The 19,356-nt window shown below is 40.4% G+C and overlaps 1 protein-coding gene across 4 annotated transcripts in view; it reads right to left on the bottom strand.

Annotated features, from left to right (window-relative positions):
• Aplp2 (amyloid beta precursor like protein 2) overlaps positions 1-19,356 on the bottom strand; it is a 63,110-nt gene that overhangs the window by 21,476 nt on the left and 22,278 nt on the right. For 2 of the 4 annotated variants that reach the window (XM_010640097.2, XM_010640098.3), the window contains exons 2-7: positions 11,026-11,199; positions 9,870-9,993; positions 3,621-3,733; positions 2,610-2,815; positions 2,001-2,203; positions 750-917 (exon numbers count right to left, since the gene is read on the bottom strand). In XM_010640097.2, coding sequence (XP_010638399.1) covers positions 750-917; positions 2,001-2,203; positions 2,610-2,815; positions 3,621-3,733; positions 9,870-9,993; positions 11,026-11,199 — 988 coding nt within the window. The remainder of the gene's footprint in view (positions 1-749; positions 918-2,000; positions 2,204-2,609; positions 2,816-3,620; positions 3,734-9,869; positions 9,994-11,025; positions 11,200-19,356) is intronic. The other 2 variants (XM_010640099.3, XM_010640100.3) reach the window with 1 other exon arrangement.

Raw genomic sequence — 19,356 nt, 5'->3', positions numbered from 1 at the left:
AGAGACAGGGTCTTGAAAAAAGGCACTAACCATTCTTACTGATAGCTAATAAAACCCAACTCAGTGCAACCACTGCACTTCCTGAAACCGAAACAGCACACAAACTCCTTTACAGCCCTACATATCCCAATGTTGTCAAAATACTGGAGAAACAGAGCCCCCCCGCCATGCCACCGGCTGCAGAGCTCTCCTTCAAGTGCATAAAGCAAGGTACTTCATACTGAAATCACAAACTATTCCCACTGTCTCTTGAGAGCAGGTGCCCCACAGGTTGTATACATCATGGGGATCAGCAACAGGGTAGTTCAACCATGAGGATAAGCAGTGAAGTCCCAGCACAAGCCTGTACAGAATTCAGGGCTATTCACCACCCTCAGAACCTTTCAACCAGACAGCCGAGGGCACATCTGCCTTCCCAACCAACCTCAAAGTGCCCTTAGAGCCTGTGGGCTCCAAGGCCAGATGAGAAACAACAAGTGTCTGGCTGTGCCACTGGCTGCCACCAGGGAAGGGACACACCACCACCAGCAGACACACAGGGAGCATAGGACACGGAAAACTGAGCTGACAACTGCAAACAGGAAGGCAAACCTCAATCTTGAAGGCACAACGATGAGGGGAGAAAACGACTGACAGCCAACACCTAAGTTGGCAGAAACATGACACAGATGCAGTCACAAGGACGGCCGGGAGACAGAACGCTGGACAGGACAGTGCTGCTGCAAGGGCCAGCGAGAGGTGGGACTTACTCATCGCTTTACACACAGCCATACAATAATCCTCAGACTCAAAATTGTTCCTGTTGCCGCCGCAGCCGCCATATATAAAGCGCACGCATTTTCCCTTGGAGAGGTCGAAGTACCAACGAGGCATCACGGCCCGGCAGGGCCCCGTCATCGCCTCCTGGGAGCAGACAGCTGTGTGAAAATGGTCAGTGTCAGGAGGACAGAGGCAGTACTTCAAATGCTTCACAATGCTATAGTCCGGCCGGGGTGGGGCAGGGCAGGGCACAAAGGGGACCCTGACAGGTCAGACATCTGTGGACTGCAGCACTGTTCATGTGTTGAAGACATTTAGGAATAGAGATGGCAGGGGGTCTGAGTTTACATAGAGGAATTCTGGTCAGTGGAGACGCTATTTTGGTGGTTTCAAGGGACAAAGGAGTCACTGCAGGTGAAAAGGCTGTTTTTAAGTGGTGATACCTATGGTCAAGACTAAAGTACCTGGAAATGCTAAGCATTCCCATTTTCTTTATTTGTTTGTTTGTTTGTTTTTGTACTGGGGATCAAGCTTGGGACCTTGTACTTGCAAGGCAGGCGGTGTCGCCACTGAACTAAATCCCTGGCCCTCGTCCCCATTTTCATGTTCTCCAAGATGAATCGTAAGTTTCTAGACTAGTTAAGTAATTTCCTCCCCATTGGGTCATAATTCTTCCTCTCTTAACTGGTTTCAAATAAACAGTCAGCAGAGGGTAAGAGTAAAGAGCTCTGGAACTATCATCACCTTTTCTTTTTAATTGGTATGAACAATTTGATCCTATCAGCTACAAACATCTGTACAGAGATGGTAGCCTACAAACGGACATGTGTGTGCATGTATGTGCACGTGCTTTTGTGCACACATGTGCACATAGGTAGCCTGAGAAAATCATTGCATTCCTGAAAGCTGGGACTTGAGCAGAACCTAAAGGGGTAGCTTTCCTTCAGAGAAGACAACATTGGAGGCTGGCTGTGAAAGAATGTTGACAGGCAGACTGTGTGGTATTTTACTCTTGAATTAGATCTTCACAACATAAACTCTCACTGAACCCTGCACCTCTCTTTCCTAGCCATGTCTGCCAGCTCACTGCTATCACGGCTCCTCCATCACTGTGCTAGAGAACTGGATTCTCCTTCACCGTACAGACACTGCCTTCCCTGTGAGACTTACCTGTGACAAGTGATGAACGTGATACAAATTCTAGGTAAACAATGATCATGTGGATTTTGCATTAGGGTTACCTTTAACATCATGAGCAATTTCCTTGTCTGAAACAGCACCATTGCTGCTGGGTTTGGTTGGGTTCTCCTCAGTGTAGTCATCTCCTTTAAAGGTGTCATAGTAATAATCACGGTCTTCCACCACTTCCTCCCCTTCCTCCTCATCCTCCTCATCCACAGCTGCTTCTGTGAAGTCTTCCAAATCTGGTTCAGTAGGAAATTCACTAAAGGCCACAATAACAAAAAAAGAAAGGTTAATGCCAATTCCAATGCACCAAGCACAATGATTCCCTTTCCTCTTTTGAAACACAAAAACAGCGACAGGAAGTAAGTTCAACTCACATGTAACAGTACCACCAAAGCACTCAGCCCAGCTATGTCAGCAAAAGGAAGAGTTAATGAATATAGACTGCATTAACCTGTAGAAAATAATGTGCCCTAGAACAACAGAAAGCCAAAAGTCACAGGTATTTCTGAGATCAGCTATGGCTAGTATGAAATGCAGGCTGAATCAACACCAGCATAAGAAAGCAACTCCCACCTTATCTAGAAGTGAGGGTCCAGCCAACAGTCACTTCTACTGACAGGCTAACAAAAAGGCAAAATAACTTCAGTGTCAGGCCAAGTTACCTTTTATAAATATCATAGTCTTCTTCTTCATCATCGTCATCATCATCTTCATCCTCATCTTGTTCTTCTTTTGACATTGTAGAGTCACTAGAGTCACTAATCTTTGTTGGAGGGCAGCATACATATTCAGTGCCATGAAACTGGTCCACCCCACAGGGCAGCAGCATGCCATAGCTATACAAGGTCATTTCCTGAGTCAAACATGCCTAAAAGAAATTCAAAGGCCACATCAGAAAAATTTGTAAATTTTACTCAACTTGTAACATCATCTGAGCTCAAAACATCAAAAGACCACAATTCGGGGGAAAAAAAAGTTAAGGTAAACAGAGTTTTTCTTATCAACAACAATTAAGATGATCAAAGTTAATTTCTATTACTGGTGGTATAGGCACTACTTCTGACTCTGACCAAAGAGGACTACTGAGTGGTGAACCAGCCTAACTACAGACAACAATGAGAAAGGATGCTCCTCTCCACTAGAACAGCCAAATGGCATCTGATTCTGCTTGTGTACATGTCCAGACCCAGACTTTCTAGATTTGGCTATTTCTCCAGTGCCTCATGGGAAACCCTGCCAACAGCATACCGAACCCTTGTTCAACAGCTTTTAATATCTTTTTTTGCTGGGGGAGGGAGTGCTACAAATCAAACTAAGGGCCTTATACATGTGAGGTAAACACTCTACTAACCGAGCTGCATCTGCAGCCTAAATAAAGGGAACTCAATCATTTTTCTTATTTGGTGCTGAGGATAGAACCCAGGGGCTCTAAGCATATGCTCTTCCACTAAATGATATCCTTTGCCCCACATTAATTGCTTCAACTTTAGGAGCTGGACTGTCTTGTGCTAAACTTCCCTACAAAAACATGTATTTCTCTACCAAGTAATATATTGATATATTAGGTATAATTAAAGAAAATAACTGAAAATCATGTGGGGTTTGGACATCAATATGACTTTCTCTTCAAACAGATGAAACAACCCTGAAACTTTTCCTGTCTGTTTTCTTACCTCTTTGACTTCAGAGTGCCAGTGCTGGTGATTCTCACATATTTCCATCCTTTCTCTGTGGAAAAACTGGCACTTTTCTGGAACTAGCAGAACATCACTTACAAATTCACCCACTGGAAAACAGAAAATCTGTCAAGCAAATCTGATTATGACTCAAGGTGAAAAAGACCTTCACTGAAGTTACCTAGCTAGGTGTATACTGGAGCATGCTCTAATGTACATCTGCACATGTGGACACCACATTCTGTCAGGTCCTTGATGCCAGAAACTTAATATTTCCTTGACCACAATCTCTTGTGGGCACACTGCTGGGTTTCAGCATCTCAGGACAGGGGACACAAACAGGACCCTCCAAACCCATACATACATAGCTGCTCCCCATGACCTCTGAGCTAACATGGACAATATTCTGTATCTCCTACTTCCCTGTGTTGGTCTACAGCTCTTCTAATAACAAAATGTCCAGGTAACTAAGACCAGGTGTTCTACTGAGGTTCAGATGACTCTTACTTTAGACCAGTCCCTATCAAAGCTGATTCAGGTAAGAATCACCAAGATATGATCAATTACAAAGGAGCAAAGGTACCTTTACAATGGGAAATTAACCAGGTGACCAAATTAACATCTCAGATAATGGACAAACTGGCATGTGTGACACACAGCCTAAGAAGAGCATGGCTATATAGCATTTCCACCAAATTCATTCAAATCTAATCAAAACAATAAAACAATACAAATTAAGGAACATTCTGTTATACAAGACTTAAGTAATAGTCTGGACTCCTAAAAGATACTGTCATTAAAGATCAGAATGAAAGTCTAGGGAGCTGTTCTAGATTGAATGTAATGTGTGTTTTTTTAAAAGGAAGCCATAAAGGGTAATATTTGAACACTTAAGGAAATTACCTAAGTGTGATACTGTACTGTCATTAAATAAGAAAATAATCCCTGCTCTTAGGAGAAGTAAGTTTAAGTATTTAGAGGAGAAATGTTAAGACATTCCAACTCCCTTTTAAATGGTTTAGCAACCCCCCAAAAAGTATATAATTCGTACACAGGTGAATCAAGGAAAATTGGAGAACACAGGTAAAGGATTACAGAAGCATTTCACAATGACTTTTTATTTCGTTCTAAAAATTCAAAACTGAGCTGAAGGTGGGAGATAGACAGTGCTGTTTGCTTACAAGGTGGGAGGGATCTGACATGTTTCCAGATCATCAGTGTGAGTGGGATCACAGACACGTTTGAATGGCTTCTGGATTGGGACAAGTGGGTTAATGACATTGCTATCTCTGTGTCTGTCCTAACAAAAGTTAGGTGTCTGTGTCACTGGATTCCATGGTGATGGTGGACTCAGGATTTCCTTCCCAAACGACACTGACACATCAGTCCTACCCTCTACACAGGCACTAAATGAAGTGAAAGGAAGAGAGGGAGGGCTGTGGGCTCTGCTCAGGAAAAGAGGCAATGGGTGGGGGAGGGGAGAAAAGCTGACAGGCTAACCTGTGCGGTCAGGAGAGGAGGAAAGGGAGGCAGAAGAAAGTGAACTAAGAAAGGGCTTAGGGCTTAGTTGCTAGAAAGTTTGCAGGCAGTCACACCTGGTTTTGCCATTATAGCAGGGTCCTTTAGGACATGCCTCAGGCCCTGATCTCAGGCCCTGGAGAAGCCAGCTGTCCTACTGTCCTGGTAATAAAACAAGGGAAGCTGCTGGTCCCACAATGGAGGAATGCAGCAGTAAATACAGGCTCCCTGAGTGAAAACTGCTGCACGTGGGAGTTAGATTTCATACCACTATTGGTACAGGGACTTTTAGAGACACATAACTCTCACTCATACGAAAGCAGGAAATGCCAGTTAAGAGTGCTGTCTCTGAGGATCCCAAAGGCCCTAGGGAAAGGCCTGTATACAGACTTTAACCTGACTCAGAACCAATGCTTAAAAATGATTAATAAAAAGAAAAAAAAAAAAATACAAATCTCTTCTGAGAAAAACCCTAATACTTGATCTAAACAGAAATTACTTGAATTCTAACATAAAACAACAGCTTAGAAAGTGTTTTGTATTCTGTATTAACTGAACTTTTTTTTTTTTTGGTTTTTTGAGACAGGGTCTCACTATATAGTTGAGATTGACCTGGAACTCACTATGTAGCCCAGGCTGGTCTCGAACTCACAGCGATCCTCCTGACTCAGCCTCCCGAGTGCTCAGATTACAGATGTGTGCCACCACGCCCGGCTAACTGAACATTTTGTTAATTTATGACAGCAACAAAAGTGTTAAGTTATGGGGATACTTATATAGGGGTAGGGTTAAATACTAGAGTTCAATCCCACTACTGTAATTTAACAGTAGAGTGATCTCCACCAAGTTAACATTACTGTACCTCAGTTTCCTTATCTTATTATTGTGAAGACTAAATGACCTAATCTATACAACCCCTGAAGAGCTAAGAACAGAAACTGATAACAGGAGGCACTATGTGTAAGTGTAGTTCTAACTTTTGATGTTAATGTTTAAACTCTTGAGCAACTAGCTTTAAACAAAGCAAACTATACAACTACAAAGACTGATTGATTTGGAGACAAGGTCTCGCTATGTAGTTCACGCTGGCCTTGAACTCACTTCGTAGCCCAGAGGGGCCTCAAATCTGCGGCAATCCTCCTGCCTCAGCCTCCCCAGAGTGCTGGAATCATAGATCTAGCTTCCTTCCTTTTTTTTTTTTTTTTTTTTTAAAAAAAAAACAAGGTCATGGTATGTAGTTCAGGCTGGCCTTTAACTCACGGCGATCCTCCTGCTTCGGCCTCCTGTAAGTCCTGAAATCACCAGTGTGCACCACCACGTCCAGCTATAGAAATTTTTATAAATAACCAGAAGGCAGAAGTAATATAAAACACAAGGTTCATTTTGAGGAGAGGACTGAACTGTACCTTATCAAATATTCAATACATATACCACTTAAGAGAATCACACTGAGGCAGTGATGCATGCTATCACAACAGGGCAGGACTACAAGTACAACACTGACTAGATGTTAACAATGCTAGCAGCTCACTCTCAAATTGCGGTGGTATTGCATTAGCTGGGCATTTCCTTCTAGGTATCTTCCCAAGAGTTAAAGGCATTATATAGGTCTCCTCATGTTCACAGTAGCACAACTCATACTAGCTAAATCTTAGAAGTGGCCTGTATGTTTATCAACAGATGCATAAAGAAAATGTGCTATTTATACACAATGGAATACTGCCATAAAGAGGGATAAATTTGAGTCAGATGTAGGAAAATGAATGCATCTTGAGTCAATAATGTTATATGAAATAAGACACACTCAAGCTTAAATATTGCATGGTTTCTCTTATATGAAAAGCCCAAAGTATAAATAATTTAAAGAGAAAAAAAAAGTTAATAGAAAACAGGGAAGAAGATCTTTTGCAAATGGGAACGGGACCAAGAGATACAGCGGGATAGAGAAGTGAGGGGAAAAGGGAAAATAAGAGTAATGAGCAAAAGCAATAGATGACAGCACCTAAGGACAGAGGTAAGAGTCCAATTAAGAGAGGCACTCGCTCCATCCCAGGTAATGCTTACAGGTCTCCTACCACTCCTTCAGCTGGCCTGTGCTTCAGATCTGCTTGTACCTCCCTCCAGCTCTTTGAGTACTGAGGACTGCGAAAACGCTTCTGCACATATCCCCAGCCTTCCCCATATCCAACACTTTATTTTTTTTAGATAGGTCTCATAAGTTGCTAAATTGCCCATGCTGGGCTGTATTTGCAATCTTCCTGCCTCAGCCTAAGTGCTGAGATTATAGGCATGCACCAACATGCCCAGCTAAGCAGCAGTATTTTAAATGAGGTTTCAGGGTTGAAGCCACTGCTACCACCATCTCTTACATCATCATATAGTACTCATTTTAATACATGTAAAAGGATTCAGTGTGGTTACGTCCTGCGAGTAAGTTATACAGGACCCTCACTTTTTATTTAACTAATTTTTACGGTAGTTTGTATGTTAGAAGAATAATCTACCAGGCATGGTGGCATACACCTGTAATCCCAGGTTACAGAGGAGCCTGAGGCAAAAGGATCACTGTGAATGAGACCAGCCTGTACTACATACTAAGTTCAAGGCCAGCCTGAACTACATAGTGAGACCCTGTCTCAAAAAAAATAATCATCCATGCCACATAACCAAATGAATATAATGTAAATCATTAAAATGCATACTTCTCCCCTGATACCAAGAATTGAACTCAGGACCTTCCTTTCACTTGCCAGGCAGACTCAGTGCCACTGAGCAACATCCCCAACCCTAAAATGCATCCTTTTTACAATGGGTAAGTTGTATAGTATATAAATTATATCCCAACAAACCTGTCTTCAAAGTCCTAACAGTGACAAAAGGCTGAAGTTGAACAGTGGGAGTCTCATGGAGGAGGACATAAGCCAGAGATTCCCAAACTTTTCAACTCACAATACCAAGTGTCTCGATTTTTTCCTTTTTTGCAACAACCCTAGACCAAAAGAGTATTTAAAAGTAATATAATAGCTGGGCATAACAGCTAATAAGTATTTGTGTCCTACCATCTTACTGTGATTTGAGTACTTCACAAGTCCTAACTGCAATCAGACCAACACTTTCTGTCACAGGAGCCACTGCAAACACAGCTTTACAAAGATGAGGTCATCAACAGGTACAGAATGCAGAAACTGGGAACTGCTTTTAGCTAGAGGTTGTAACATCTGACAGATACCAGTCAGACAATTCCCTATAGGTCTGTGCACCACCCTGGGGAGCATGAATATAAGCCATATCACCAAATGGATGTGGGGAGTCAAATGCTAAGAAGAATCAGAGGGGTCTCCCAAGTCCAGGTCTCATTTAGATATCTAGCACATCCCAATAATGAATGTAACTGTACTGTATATCTAAAATGTACCAATAAACTCAATGAGGGGGAAAAAATAGTTATCTAGCACAATAATCTAGCAAGGAAGATAAGGCTTAAGGCCTTCAAGAGGAATACTGCAAAAACAGAAACAATTACAGATTCTATGGTCTAGGAATATTAAAGAACAATCTTTTGTTTCACTTACATTTGAGAATTTTACAATGAATGAAACCTCATGGGCAGAGAATTCTCTGAGGCAAATGGAAGGAAAGAACATCCTTATACACATCACACAAAATTTTTAACAAGTGCTGCACTATTGCATTTAAAGTAAATGGAGTTAAGCACACATTGTGTCCTTTTCTCCCCTTCTGAATGCTGACAAAGCAAATTAATTGCTGCAGGATTTAAATAACTGCTCTTTAGGTGCTGCTGCTCCTTATTATTTGGCCACTGTTCCTTGCCAACATGAGACTAAGAAATTAATGTATTCCATTTTGCTGCTATCTATGGTTTAAGGTTTTAACAAAGGGAGAGAAGAAAAAAAGGTAAATTGATAGCTCAAATTAGACATATCTACAAAACTACACAGATGTCTATGTTAATGTCATATGTATGTTAATGCCATTATAGGCAATCTGAAATTGACTGTTTTGCCCTTTTAAAGTATCTGTGTCCAAATACTTTCCTGAATCACCCAGGCTCTTGATATGGGACTATAATTCAGATTTGGCAGGTGATAAACAGGATGGCTACATTCACTAAGCAACTGTCCCCCAATAATACTGCCACAGCTTTACTCAAGTTAGCTCTGAATACTAATGCTAGCAACAGAGTCGTGAACACCTCGGTAAGCCCCAAGCCCTTAGAAGTGGCAGATCCCATAGCATTTGGCCCTGGCACCTGTCCACAGGCTTTTATGAGTCACTTTTCCTCCTGAAGTGTGGCCTAATTAACAGTGCAAATGTGTGTAGGATGAAGTCAGAAGATTCTTCCTTTCTTTGGCTGCTTTCTTTAGTATCCCTCTCTACCACTGTTGTAATACATTAATTTCAAACTGCTAATGTGAGGACAAAACTAGACTGGTGTGTGCATAATGTGCTTATTCAGTACCACAGAAAAGGCTGATCCTCCAGAGACAAGACATCCACAGGAGAAGAGGCCAAGTTAGTAATCAAGAGAAGTAGCCAACCATTGACTTTGCAAGTATAAACCATATTCAGAAAGCACTAAATACCCATCTGAGAAATCTCCCAATAAATTCATCTTAACGGATGCAGATACATCACTGTGAGCCAAGAGAAAATTAGATTTAAGGAGAGAAGGGAAAGTCTTCCTAAAAAGTCACCAAGAACACTCACCAAGACACTTGAAAGGTATAACAATGTGATTCTTGCATTGTTTTCTGTCCCTCCGACACCAGTTGTCAATACTGACAGGCTGATTTGCTTCCATCACATTTGTGATCTGCAGCTCTGGATACATCTGTTAAAGAAAAGAAAACACAAATATGCATGATAAATCCACCTGCATGTGGGTACACACTTTCAAGCAAGATTAAAGACCTAAATTTACTCATCCTCCATTCTTTTTCTTTTTTTTTTTTTGAGACAGGGTCTCTCTATGTAGTTGAGACTGACCTGGAACTCACTATGTAGCCCAGGCTGGTCTCGAATTCACAGCGATCCTCCTTCTGCCTCAGCCTCCAGAGTGCTGGGATTACAGGCATGTGCCACCACACCCAGCTCTCATCCTCCATTCTTACTCCACATAAATCTAAATTCCACTCTACTACTTCTAGAGTCAAATAAAGTCATTAAGTTAAAAGATCCTTAGTTTTCTTTTGACTAACAAGTTAGATTTTTGACCGCTTTCATGCATTCTCATCAAAGAAGGAATCTGTATTTAAGAACAAAACCAGGAAGCCTTCAACCCCAAACAAATCCAATTAAGTATTAGGTTTGCTTATAAGGCATGCTTAAAAGTTTTTGCTTGGGCCGAGGATCTAACTCAGTGGTGTTGCTGCCTGTTTCACAAGTGTAAGGTCCAGAGTTCAATCCCTGTTAAATTTTTTCTTGGGGAAAAAAAAACACAAAATAAGTCTGTTAATGTTACTGAATTCTTCATCCCTCACCCTGTATGTTAGAGTTGATAAGAAGTTAAAACATCATATATTCTTCTTTTTGAACCAAAAGGTTAAAATGAATCAGATCTGAGATGATAATTTACAGTGCTGGTGGCCATTAACAAATAGAAAACACAAGAACACATGTGACATGTTTTGCCTTCCATCTTCCTAAGGAGAAAGATGAAAGAATCAGTCTGTGCTTTTATAGCACTTGCTCACAGCCACCCACAGGCAAGAGATCTCAATTGGTGAGATCTCAATCACACCTGAAACAGAAGACCTATGGCTCATTATTAGCATCTTGGTCTTGGGTCAAAAGAATGAGGTAAAGAGACTCAACTCTGGCCCAGGAAAGAGTGGGGGCTTTAATTTACTGACAGTAATCTTACCTCCTGACAATACTGAAGAACCTCTTCTTTTGTGCCAAAGCAGCTTTTCGTGCCTGTTGGGTCGGGTTCCCATTTCCCAGTCTGAATGTTCACATGCATATTTAACTTCCCACAAAACATTGCAATCTGAGGCTCAGCAACAGCAAATCCTGTTCCAGCATTGGCTGCAAGAGCCTACCAAAAAGGAATACAAAAATCTACATTTACTCCAAAAAGACTGGCAGAAACACAATATTCAGTGGTTTTTAATAAAACTGGTCTTTGATAATTTAGTCTCATTATTTACTGTTTTTATTTTTTAAAAAAACCCTTCTTGCAGGATGTAGGATAAAATTTGGGCACATATGATTTAAGTGTAAGGTCAATGGGAAATCTAGCCCCCAATCTCCACTGGGTACTCAACTTGAGAACTTAAAAGTGTAACTAGTCTGTTCTGATGCAAGCAATTTACAAATTCTTATACATATCAAATCATAAATCTAAAGAATGACTAATGTTCCAATATTTCACTTATCTCACTCATACAACAGAAAGTCTTTATTGAAGAACTATTTTGCAAAGCAATATGCTAAATGGTTAGGATGGGTGAGCATAAATTCATAGATAGGTCCACTCTAGGTTCTTGCTCTAATGCACAAGTCAAAATTTACACAAAAATGCACAATCAGATCCCCAGTTCTAAGACAATATTAAAAAGGAATTTGACACAGGCTTGGGTAGGTAGATGATCAAGGAACTTGGAGAATCTCACATGGAGAATGGGGATAATGAGAGAGTGGAGAGGAATGCTGAAACAGGTCTACAGAGTGCACACTGAAAGGACTTCAGTCTGTATCACTGAAATGTTCAGAGATTTTAAAACTCCAAGTTACTATTTTTAAAATGCAACTATGAAGCTTTTTCTGGTTGTGGGGTAAAAAGTGAACTGAAAGAAACAAGAACATATACAGGAAAATGGCTCAGACCACAGCACAAGAGAGGAACAATAGTGCCTTGGGCTAAGGTGGTATGATGGGGAAAAACATTCAAAAAATCAGAGTAAAATGGGCAAGACTTAGGGACAGATCAGATAATAGAAAGTGAAGAAGATGATGATGTCAAGCTTGGCTTGGGCTATCGTTTGGATCTTGAATGTCCCCTCAAAGCCCACATGTAAAGATGGTTGCCAGCTGGTATTATCTGGAGGCGACGGAACCTTTTGAGCTTTCAATGATAAACAACTGGCTGTGGCATGTATGCCACAGGTTTGCCAGCACTACTGTAGGAGATGGGGCCCCGTGGAAGAAATTAGATCATTGGGACATGCCTGTGAAGAGGATACTGGGACCCTGGCCCATTCCTGTCTCTCTTTGCTTCTCAACTACCACGAGGTGAGCAACAGTGTCTGCTATGCTCTCTCACCATGATATTCTGCCTTACCACAGACCCCAAAATAAGGCCAACCAACCATGCATAAAAACTTTTGAAACTGTGAGCCAAAATAATCTTTTCCTTTGTTTAAAAAAAAAAAAAAAAGTTCTTGCTATATATAGTCCAGGCTAGTCTCAAAACTCATGATCTTTCTGCATCAGACTTCTCTGAGCGCTGGTATGTTGTAACTATGCCTAGCTCATCCTTTCTCTCTCACGCTTTTTTTTGTACCTGGGGATCAAACCCAGGCTGCTCTACAACTGACCTATACTCCCAGCCCTTTTTAATGTTTTTTTACATATCCTCTTGCCTCAGTCTGGGATTACAGGTGTGCACCATGGGGAGCAGCTTCCTTTTCATTTTTAAAGTTCATTATCTTAGGCATTTTGTTACAGTAACACAAAGCTAACTAACACAGTTTGCATTACTCAATATGTGATGGAATCATTCATGGAACAAAATATTGAAAGGGATTTCATTAACCAGATGACATGCCTGTAGTCTCTGCTAGGTTGAAGTATTGTTTGAGCCCAAGGATTCAAGGCCAACCTGGCCAACACAGCAAGATACACCCTTTCCTTTTGGAAAAAGGGGATAGTGGGAATTTCAGGAATGCTTGTATCTTGTGTTGGATAAAAACAAATATTCCATAAAGTCTTTTTGGGGAAGTATTTGTTACCAGTTCTTAACTATTAATGGTTCAAAGTATAGGTGAGAAGCAGCACTTAGGAATCATGACAGTAAGGTTCCTGCAAAGTACTGTGCCCTAGAAGAGCACAGGCATCTATCTATGCAGCTAATTACTACAGTCCTCTCCTTCACCCATGGGATGCATCCCAAGGCTCCAGTGGATGCCTGACACCACAGAGTACTAAATCTGCTACCATACATGCCTTTTCCTATGCACACGTTTATGACAAAGCTCAACTTGTAAATTAGGGCTAGAAAGAAATACGACAAAACAGAATGTAGCTTATTAAAATCAGTTTGCTTTCTACTAGTATAAGACAAGGAAACAAACATTTGCTAGATGACCGGAAGAATGCTAATTTGGAATTAAAATGTTTCCAAGACTTAATAAATCTGAAAAACATCCCTATTAAATCCAATAAATAATTGCCACCTTTATTAACTAAAATTGTCACCTTCTGTGATGAATTATCACTTATTAAAGGAGAAAGTCCAAGGCCTTCCTTCAGTAAAACTGCTTGTGAAATTATAAACGGATGTGAATTCCTGCCTCCTCCAAAGAAAGAAAAACATTTAAAGGTATCCGGAGAAAGGATTACACACTTATTTATAGTAACAGTTTCACGGTACTTAATTCAAACATTCATTGAACTACCAGAATTAAATCTGAAAGATTCTGAGCAATGTTTTCTAAATTACTTCTAGTCTTGTATACTTTAACATTAAAGGCAGCTATTACACAAATAGGATTTGAGTGTGGCACCTAATCTTTCAGAAGACTGAAGGGAGAACATTTACACCTTAAATTCCAAAAATGAATATGGGGGGGGCCCAGTGTCAGTTATGAGAGCTCACCCAAGCCACAACACCTTAAATTCCAAAAATGAATATGGGGGGAGGACCCCAGTGTCAGTTATGAGCGCTCACCCAAGCCACAGCCGTGAAGTGGTCAATTTTAGGGCAGGCAGCCATTAATCAGCACCAAAGATTATGTTCCATGTGTTACTCATAATGGTTGCTGGATAAAAGACCACAAGAGTTCCAACTGTGTAAGTGTTCAGCATATGGGTCAACCACGGAGGTCAACACGTGAGTGGTAAGTGCACTTGATCTCTGTGCTCAGGTGGCCAGCATTACCTTCCCTAAAGAGAAGCTAAAATACCAGAGGTTAAAGCAACAGGAAGAGGAGCTATGCAGCAACAGATCCTCACATCAGTTACCACCAAGGAAAAGGAGTAACTGGAATCAATCCAGACAGCTAATAGGCTACAGTGATTCACTTTTGAGTTCAGAAAGATTAATCCTTGTGGTCATGAGAGACTCTCAGAAAGGTATCATCTGAAACATAAAAAGCCTCTGTGGACTATGTCTAGGAATCAACTAATCAAACATACCCCTTCCTTACCTAGAGTAAGATAGGATAATTCTTTTCTATTATGTTTGTACTCACTCACTTTGAAAATTCTCTTATTTAATGTGCTTTCCATTTTCTTAAGCACAGACTGCGTCTTGATCCATTACATCAACATATAAATCAATCTGTTCCCTAATCTAACATGTTACAAATGGGCTTTCTCTGCCAAGTCAGCACTTCTGATATCCTGTGAACCTGGAATCCTTTATGAAAGAAAATTAATGCCCCATGCGTTGGCACTTAAGCCAGTCCTTGTGATCTATGCGCGCTGCAGCACTTTCCAGGCTTTGAAAACAAATTGCATCAATTGCTTTCCTAGCCAGTGCTTCCATTTTACTTAATAATTCATTCTTAATAAGAAATTCCATTTTATTAATTTGGCTCAGGGAAGACTTTAGCTATCCAAGGACAAGAAATTCAACTTGGTAAAAAGTGCTTCTAGTAACTTGGTTGAAACCCCAAAATGGCTTAAGCCATAAATTATGTAAATATAATAAATGTAAATCCAAACCTATGATAAATCAGGTCCTTTAATCATCACTTCAAGAGATAAGAGAGACAGAACTCCACTGCCCCATCTCCCTTCACAAAGCCACTCAAGGCCAAGGCAGTCCTTCAACTGGAAAGCCAGAATGTAAGCTCACTTCTTTATTCACTAGCTAAAGCTACTGCCATAGAATCAAATCTTATTCCAAGGTTTGTGAAAGTGCTTGCTGTAGAAAGAGCATATTCCCAAGGGCAGGGAAATGTCCCATTATTGGGGAAATGATGTTTCTTTGGATAGGAGGTGGTACCATACAGAAATGCTCTATCCTGTGAAGGCAAGTTAATGTAATTCCAGTTTTAATAAATACTGAATTGTGGGGCCGGGGATTTATCTCAGCGGTTCGGTGGCCTGCCTTGCAAGTGCAAGGACCCGAGTTCAATCCCTGGTACCAAAAAACAAAACAAAACAAAAAACACTGAATTGAAATTGAACTTTCAGTATCTAATTACCACATGCAGGCTAGTGACAGTCATTCAAAGGCCTGTAAGAAAAAGTCAGTAAAATAGCAATCTATTAAAAGATCTGAAGATCCTATACACTATTTTCATCCTTGCTTGTTCCAAGTGCTGAATGATATTTCATGATTCATAAACTGTAACGATTTAAATCTATGCCCACAAACCTTCACCAAAAATGTACCTAAGTGAACAAAGTGACATAAATCTTTTTCACAGCACACTTTCTAGGTATCTCCCCTAAGATATTTACTTGCTACAGAAGTGAAGACAGTTATTTTAGAGTGGAGACATCCATCAGACACCACTGTTAATTTCACAAGCAGTAAGGTATTTTAGAATTCTGATCAGGAAAAACTGAGGAGTTGTTATGGACAGGAAAAGACTAAGCAGAAATGACAAGTAAATACAATGTGGGAGCATAAGGAAGACTTAGGAATAGGAAAAGGACAACAGTGGGCAACTGTTTACATAAGCAGAGCCAATGCAAATTTCCTGGTTTTGATAATTGCTCTGTGAGTTATATAAGATGTTAATATTAATGGAAGGCATGGGGGGGCTCTGAACTAACTTGGCAATTTTTATTTAAAGCCTAAAAGTAGTTTAAAATAAAGTGTTGGGGGGGTGCTGATGTAGCATGCACAAGATCCTGGGTTTGATTCCCAGCACCACCAAAAAGATGAATGGGTCTCATTTTAGTTCTGTTCATCATCTGCTTAGATTTCAATCTTTCAATCTTAAGAGTTTAAATTAACAGCTTGGCATGATGGCACACACCTATAATTCCAGTACTTGGGAAGCCAGGGCAGGAGGATTGCTACAAGTTCAAGGCTAGCCTGGATTACACAGTGAGACCCTGTCTAAAAATAACTAAATCTGTCAAAAATAAAAGATACACCTTTAGACTGAGCAACTGTTAAGTACAATCTGAGCAGACCCAATACTTGAAAAGCATATTATTTATTCCAAACACATGGGCACATATGCTATTGCAGCAAAACCCTAGGTGTACAAATATTAAATTTCATTTCCCTACAGTGGGAGACCTATTACAATTCTGATCCAGAGCTTAGCATACAGAAATTCTACTTTAGTTGTCAAAAAGGTCACCCCAGCTTGGAACCTTAAGAGTGTCTTTTTCAGCAGCAACTTTGAATTTTAAAAACATCCAGGCCTCAAATGTTTCAATTCACTCTTCTCAAAAATAGCATGATTTTTGTTAAGTATGTTCTGGTATAGCAGTAATACAATAAAAGCTCATTCTAAAAATGACCATTTGCAGCATTATACAAATTGAAAATTCTGGGCCTTTTTTTAAAAAATTGAATTTAATTCTAATTAGAAACTGGTAAATTAGGTGTAGAGGGATAACTCCAAGAAGTAAAGGATACTATTCTTACACTGATGTATATAAGCTGTTAGGCATTATTTTCAGACGCAGTAATTTATACAAATAATCCCGGCTTTTATTAGAGCTTTAAATATTAACGTATAAATGAGGTATCATTTCCAAATTTGAAAATGGTTTAGCTGTCTCCAAGGCTTTTTATAGAACATGGTAATTTGTCCATCTGGATCACACTGGTAAAGTTCCAAGCACCATGATTTAACAGAAGTTTGCCTTTTGCTATGTGTGAGATGAGAGCTAAGAATCTTCTACAAAGGAAAAATACACAAATATGTAAAACATTTTAAATGAAAAAATGGAAATAAAGTGTTTGTAAATGGGGAGGGGAGGAGGGGGTGAAGGGAGGGCACGGACAAGGGGAAAAAATGAGAACCAAGACCTGTCATGAAAAGGTACAAGATCCCAATAATGAACGTAATTGTACTGTATACCTTAAATGTACCAATAAAATCAATTTTTAAAAAACCCTAAAACATTTTAATGTAAAAATACGCAAGGTAATGTTTACTAGGAGTTTCATGAGTGGATTATAAAATAAGAAGTCTAAGGGCCCAACTTCTGGGGTATGGAGCCACTGGGCCTAGCCAGTCTTTTCAATGCACTCTGCATCTCTTAGGAGGTGCACCAGCAGTGGATCAGCTCATGGCTCAAACACAAACCATGAGCTCCAGCTCCACTGATTAGCTGTGCTGTCTCTGGCAGGTCGCCTACCCTCCCTGAGCCTGTTTCCTTGATTAAAATAAGGCTAATGTGTTTGCAGCAGTGCATGTCACAAAGATAGCACTCTTCATGCACTGATGTGGCTATTATTCTTATCAGACTTTAAATTTGTTCATCTGTAAAACAGGGCTACTAGCATACATATTCTTCTCAGGCCTGTTGTGGGGATTAAATTAAGATAATGCACAAAAGCACTAAGCATAATGCCTGCTGCTGAAGAGCAAGGAACATTATCATCGAGCTGGCTCCTGAAGATTTAATTCTCCCTGATTACAATTACACAGAACAGGACTTAAGTTATGGGCACTCAGGGGAAGTGCACAGGAAGAAGTCCCCATGATTAACTATTCTTCCAAAATTCAATATGGCACGAAATGGGCTTAAACGACTGTGTATTCATTCTATTAAATCAGGACATACATAAAGCTGGTTGCATTAATGCTCTACAGTTTATTTGGTTGATCACCAAATGTTTATACAAACAATTTAATACAATCTGACCACTTAAAAATGAAAGTCACCAGAGTTGCTGGCTTCTTGGTTCTGGCCCACTTTCCAGCTGGCTAGGAAGTGCAGTCAAGATGAATATACAGCTGGGTGTGATGTTGCACACCTGTACTCCAGCACTCTGGGAGGCTTAGGCAGGAGGGCTGCAAGTTTGAGCCCAGCCTGGGTAATTTAGGAAGACCCTGTCTCAAAAAATAAAATACATAAAGGGTCGGGGATGTAGCTCGGTGCAAAGGCCCTGGGCTCAATCCCCAGTACCACATCTATTAATACAATTCTTGAATCAAAAGAATACCATGTAGGGGCTGGGGATTTAGCTCAGTGGTTCTGCTGCCTGCCTTGCAAGCACAAGGATCTGAGTTCTACCCCCGGTACCGCCCCCCCCAAAACACACCATGTATACGGTAAGTCATTTCTTTAAATTTGTTTTTTTTTCTTTCTTTCTTTTCTTTTTTTTGAGACAGGATCTCACTATGTAGTTGAGATTGACCTGGAACTCACTATGTAGCCCAGGCTGGTCTTGAACTCACAGTGATCTGCCTGCCTCAGCCTCCTGAGTGCTGGGATTACAGGCAGGCGCCCACAGGACTGGCCAAATTTGTTTTCTTGATGGACATTCACATGTTAAAAGGTATATAACCTCATGGAAGGTATTTAATCACTCCTGACACTAGTGTTTATTTCTGTGCAACATAAAAATGGTACTACCCAAATTTTAGTTTAATAAATGAGATAGTAACAATAACTGGATTTTGGTACATACTGCAACTGATCAAAGTCTAGTTTCCCAAATCTTCTAATGTATGAGAAACACTTTTTGGAAACAAAGTCAGTTTCCTCACTGAATTACATTTCAAAAAGCAGTCATTTGTCATGCTACCAGACATGATAGCTGCAGGGATAAGGTTATCGGGAGGCTTGAGTATTAACATAAGACAAACCAAATGGTGTGAACTTGGGCTTAATCTTTGAAACCAAAGGCCAATAATGTTTAGGCAGTTACCGTATTTATTAAAAGTGTGCTAAATAGCGTGTGCAGGGTTGGGAGAATGTCTAAGGCTGGATCTACCTAAACCTTAAAATGCTGAAATGAGGGCCGGAGATTTAGCTCAGTGGTTCTGCTGCCTGCCTCACAAGCACAAGGACCCGAGTTCAATCCCCATACCAAAAAAAAAAAAAA

This window comes from Fukomys damarensis, unplaced genomic scaffold, assembly GCF_012274545.1.
Source record: "Fukomys damarensis isolate Sample0158 unplaced genomic scaffold, DMR_v1.0_HiC HiC_scaffold_16, whole genome shotgun sequence".
NCBI lineage: Eukaryota > Metazoa > Chordata > Mammalia > Rodentia > Bathyergidae > Fukomys > Fukomys damarensis.
This window is presented reverse-complemented; position numbering and strand designations above follow the sequence as displayed.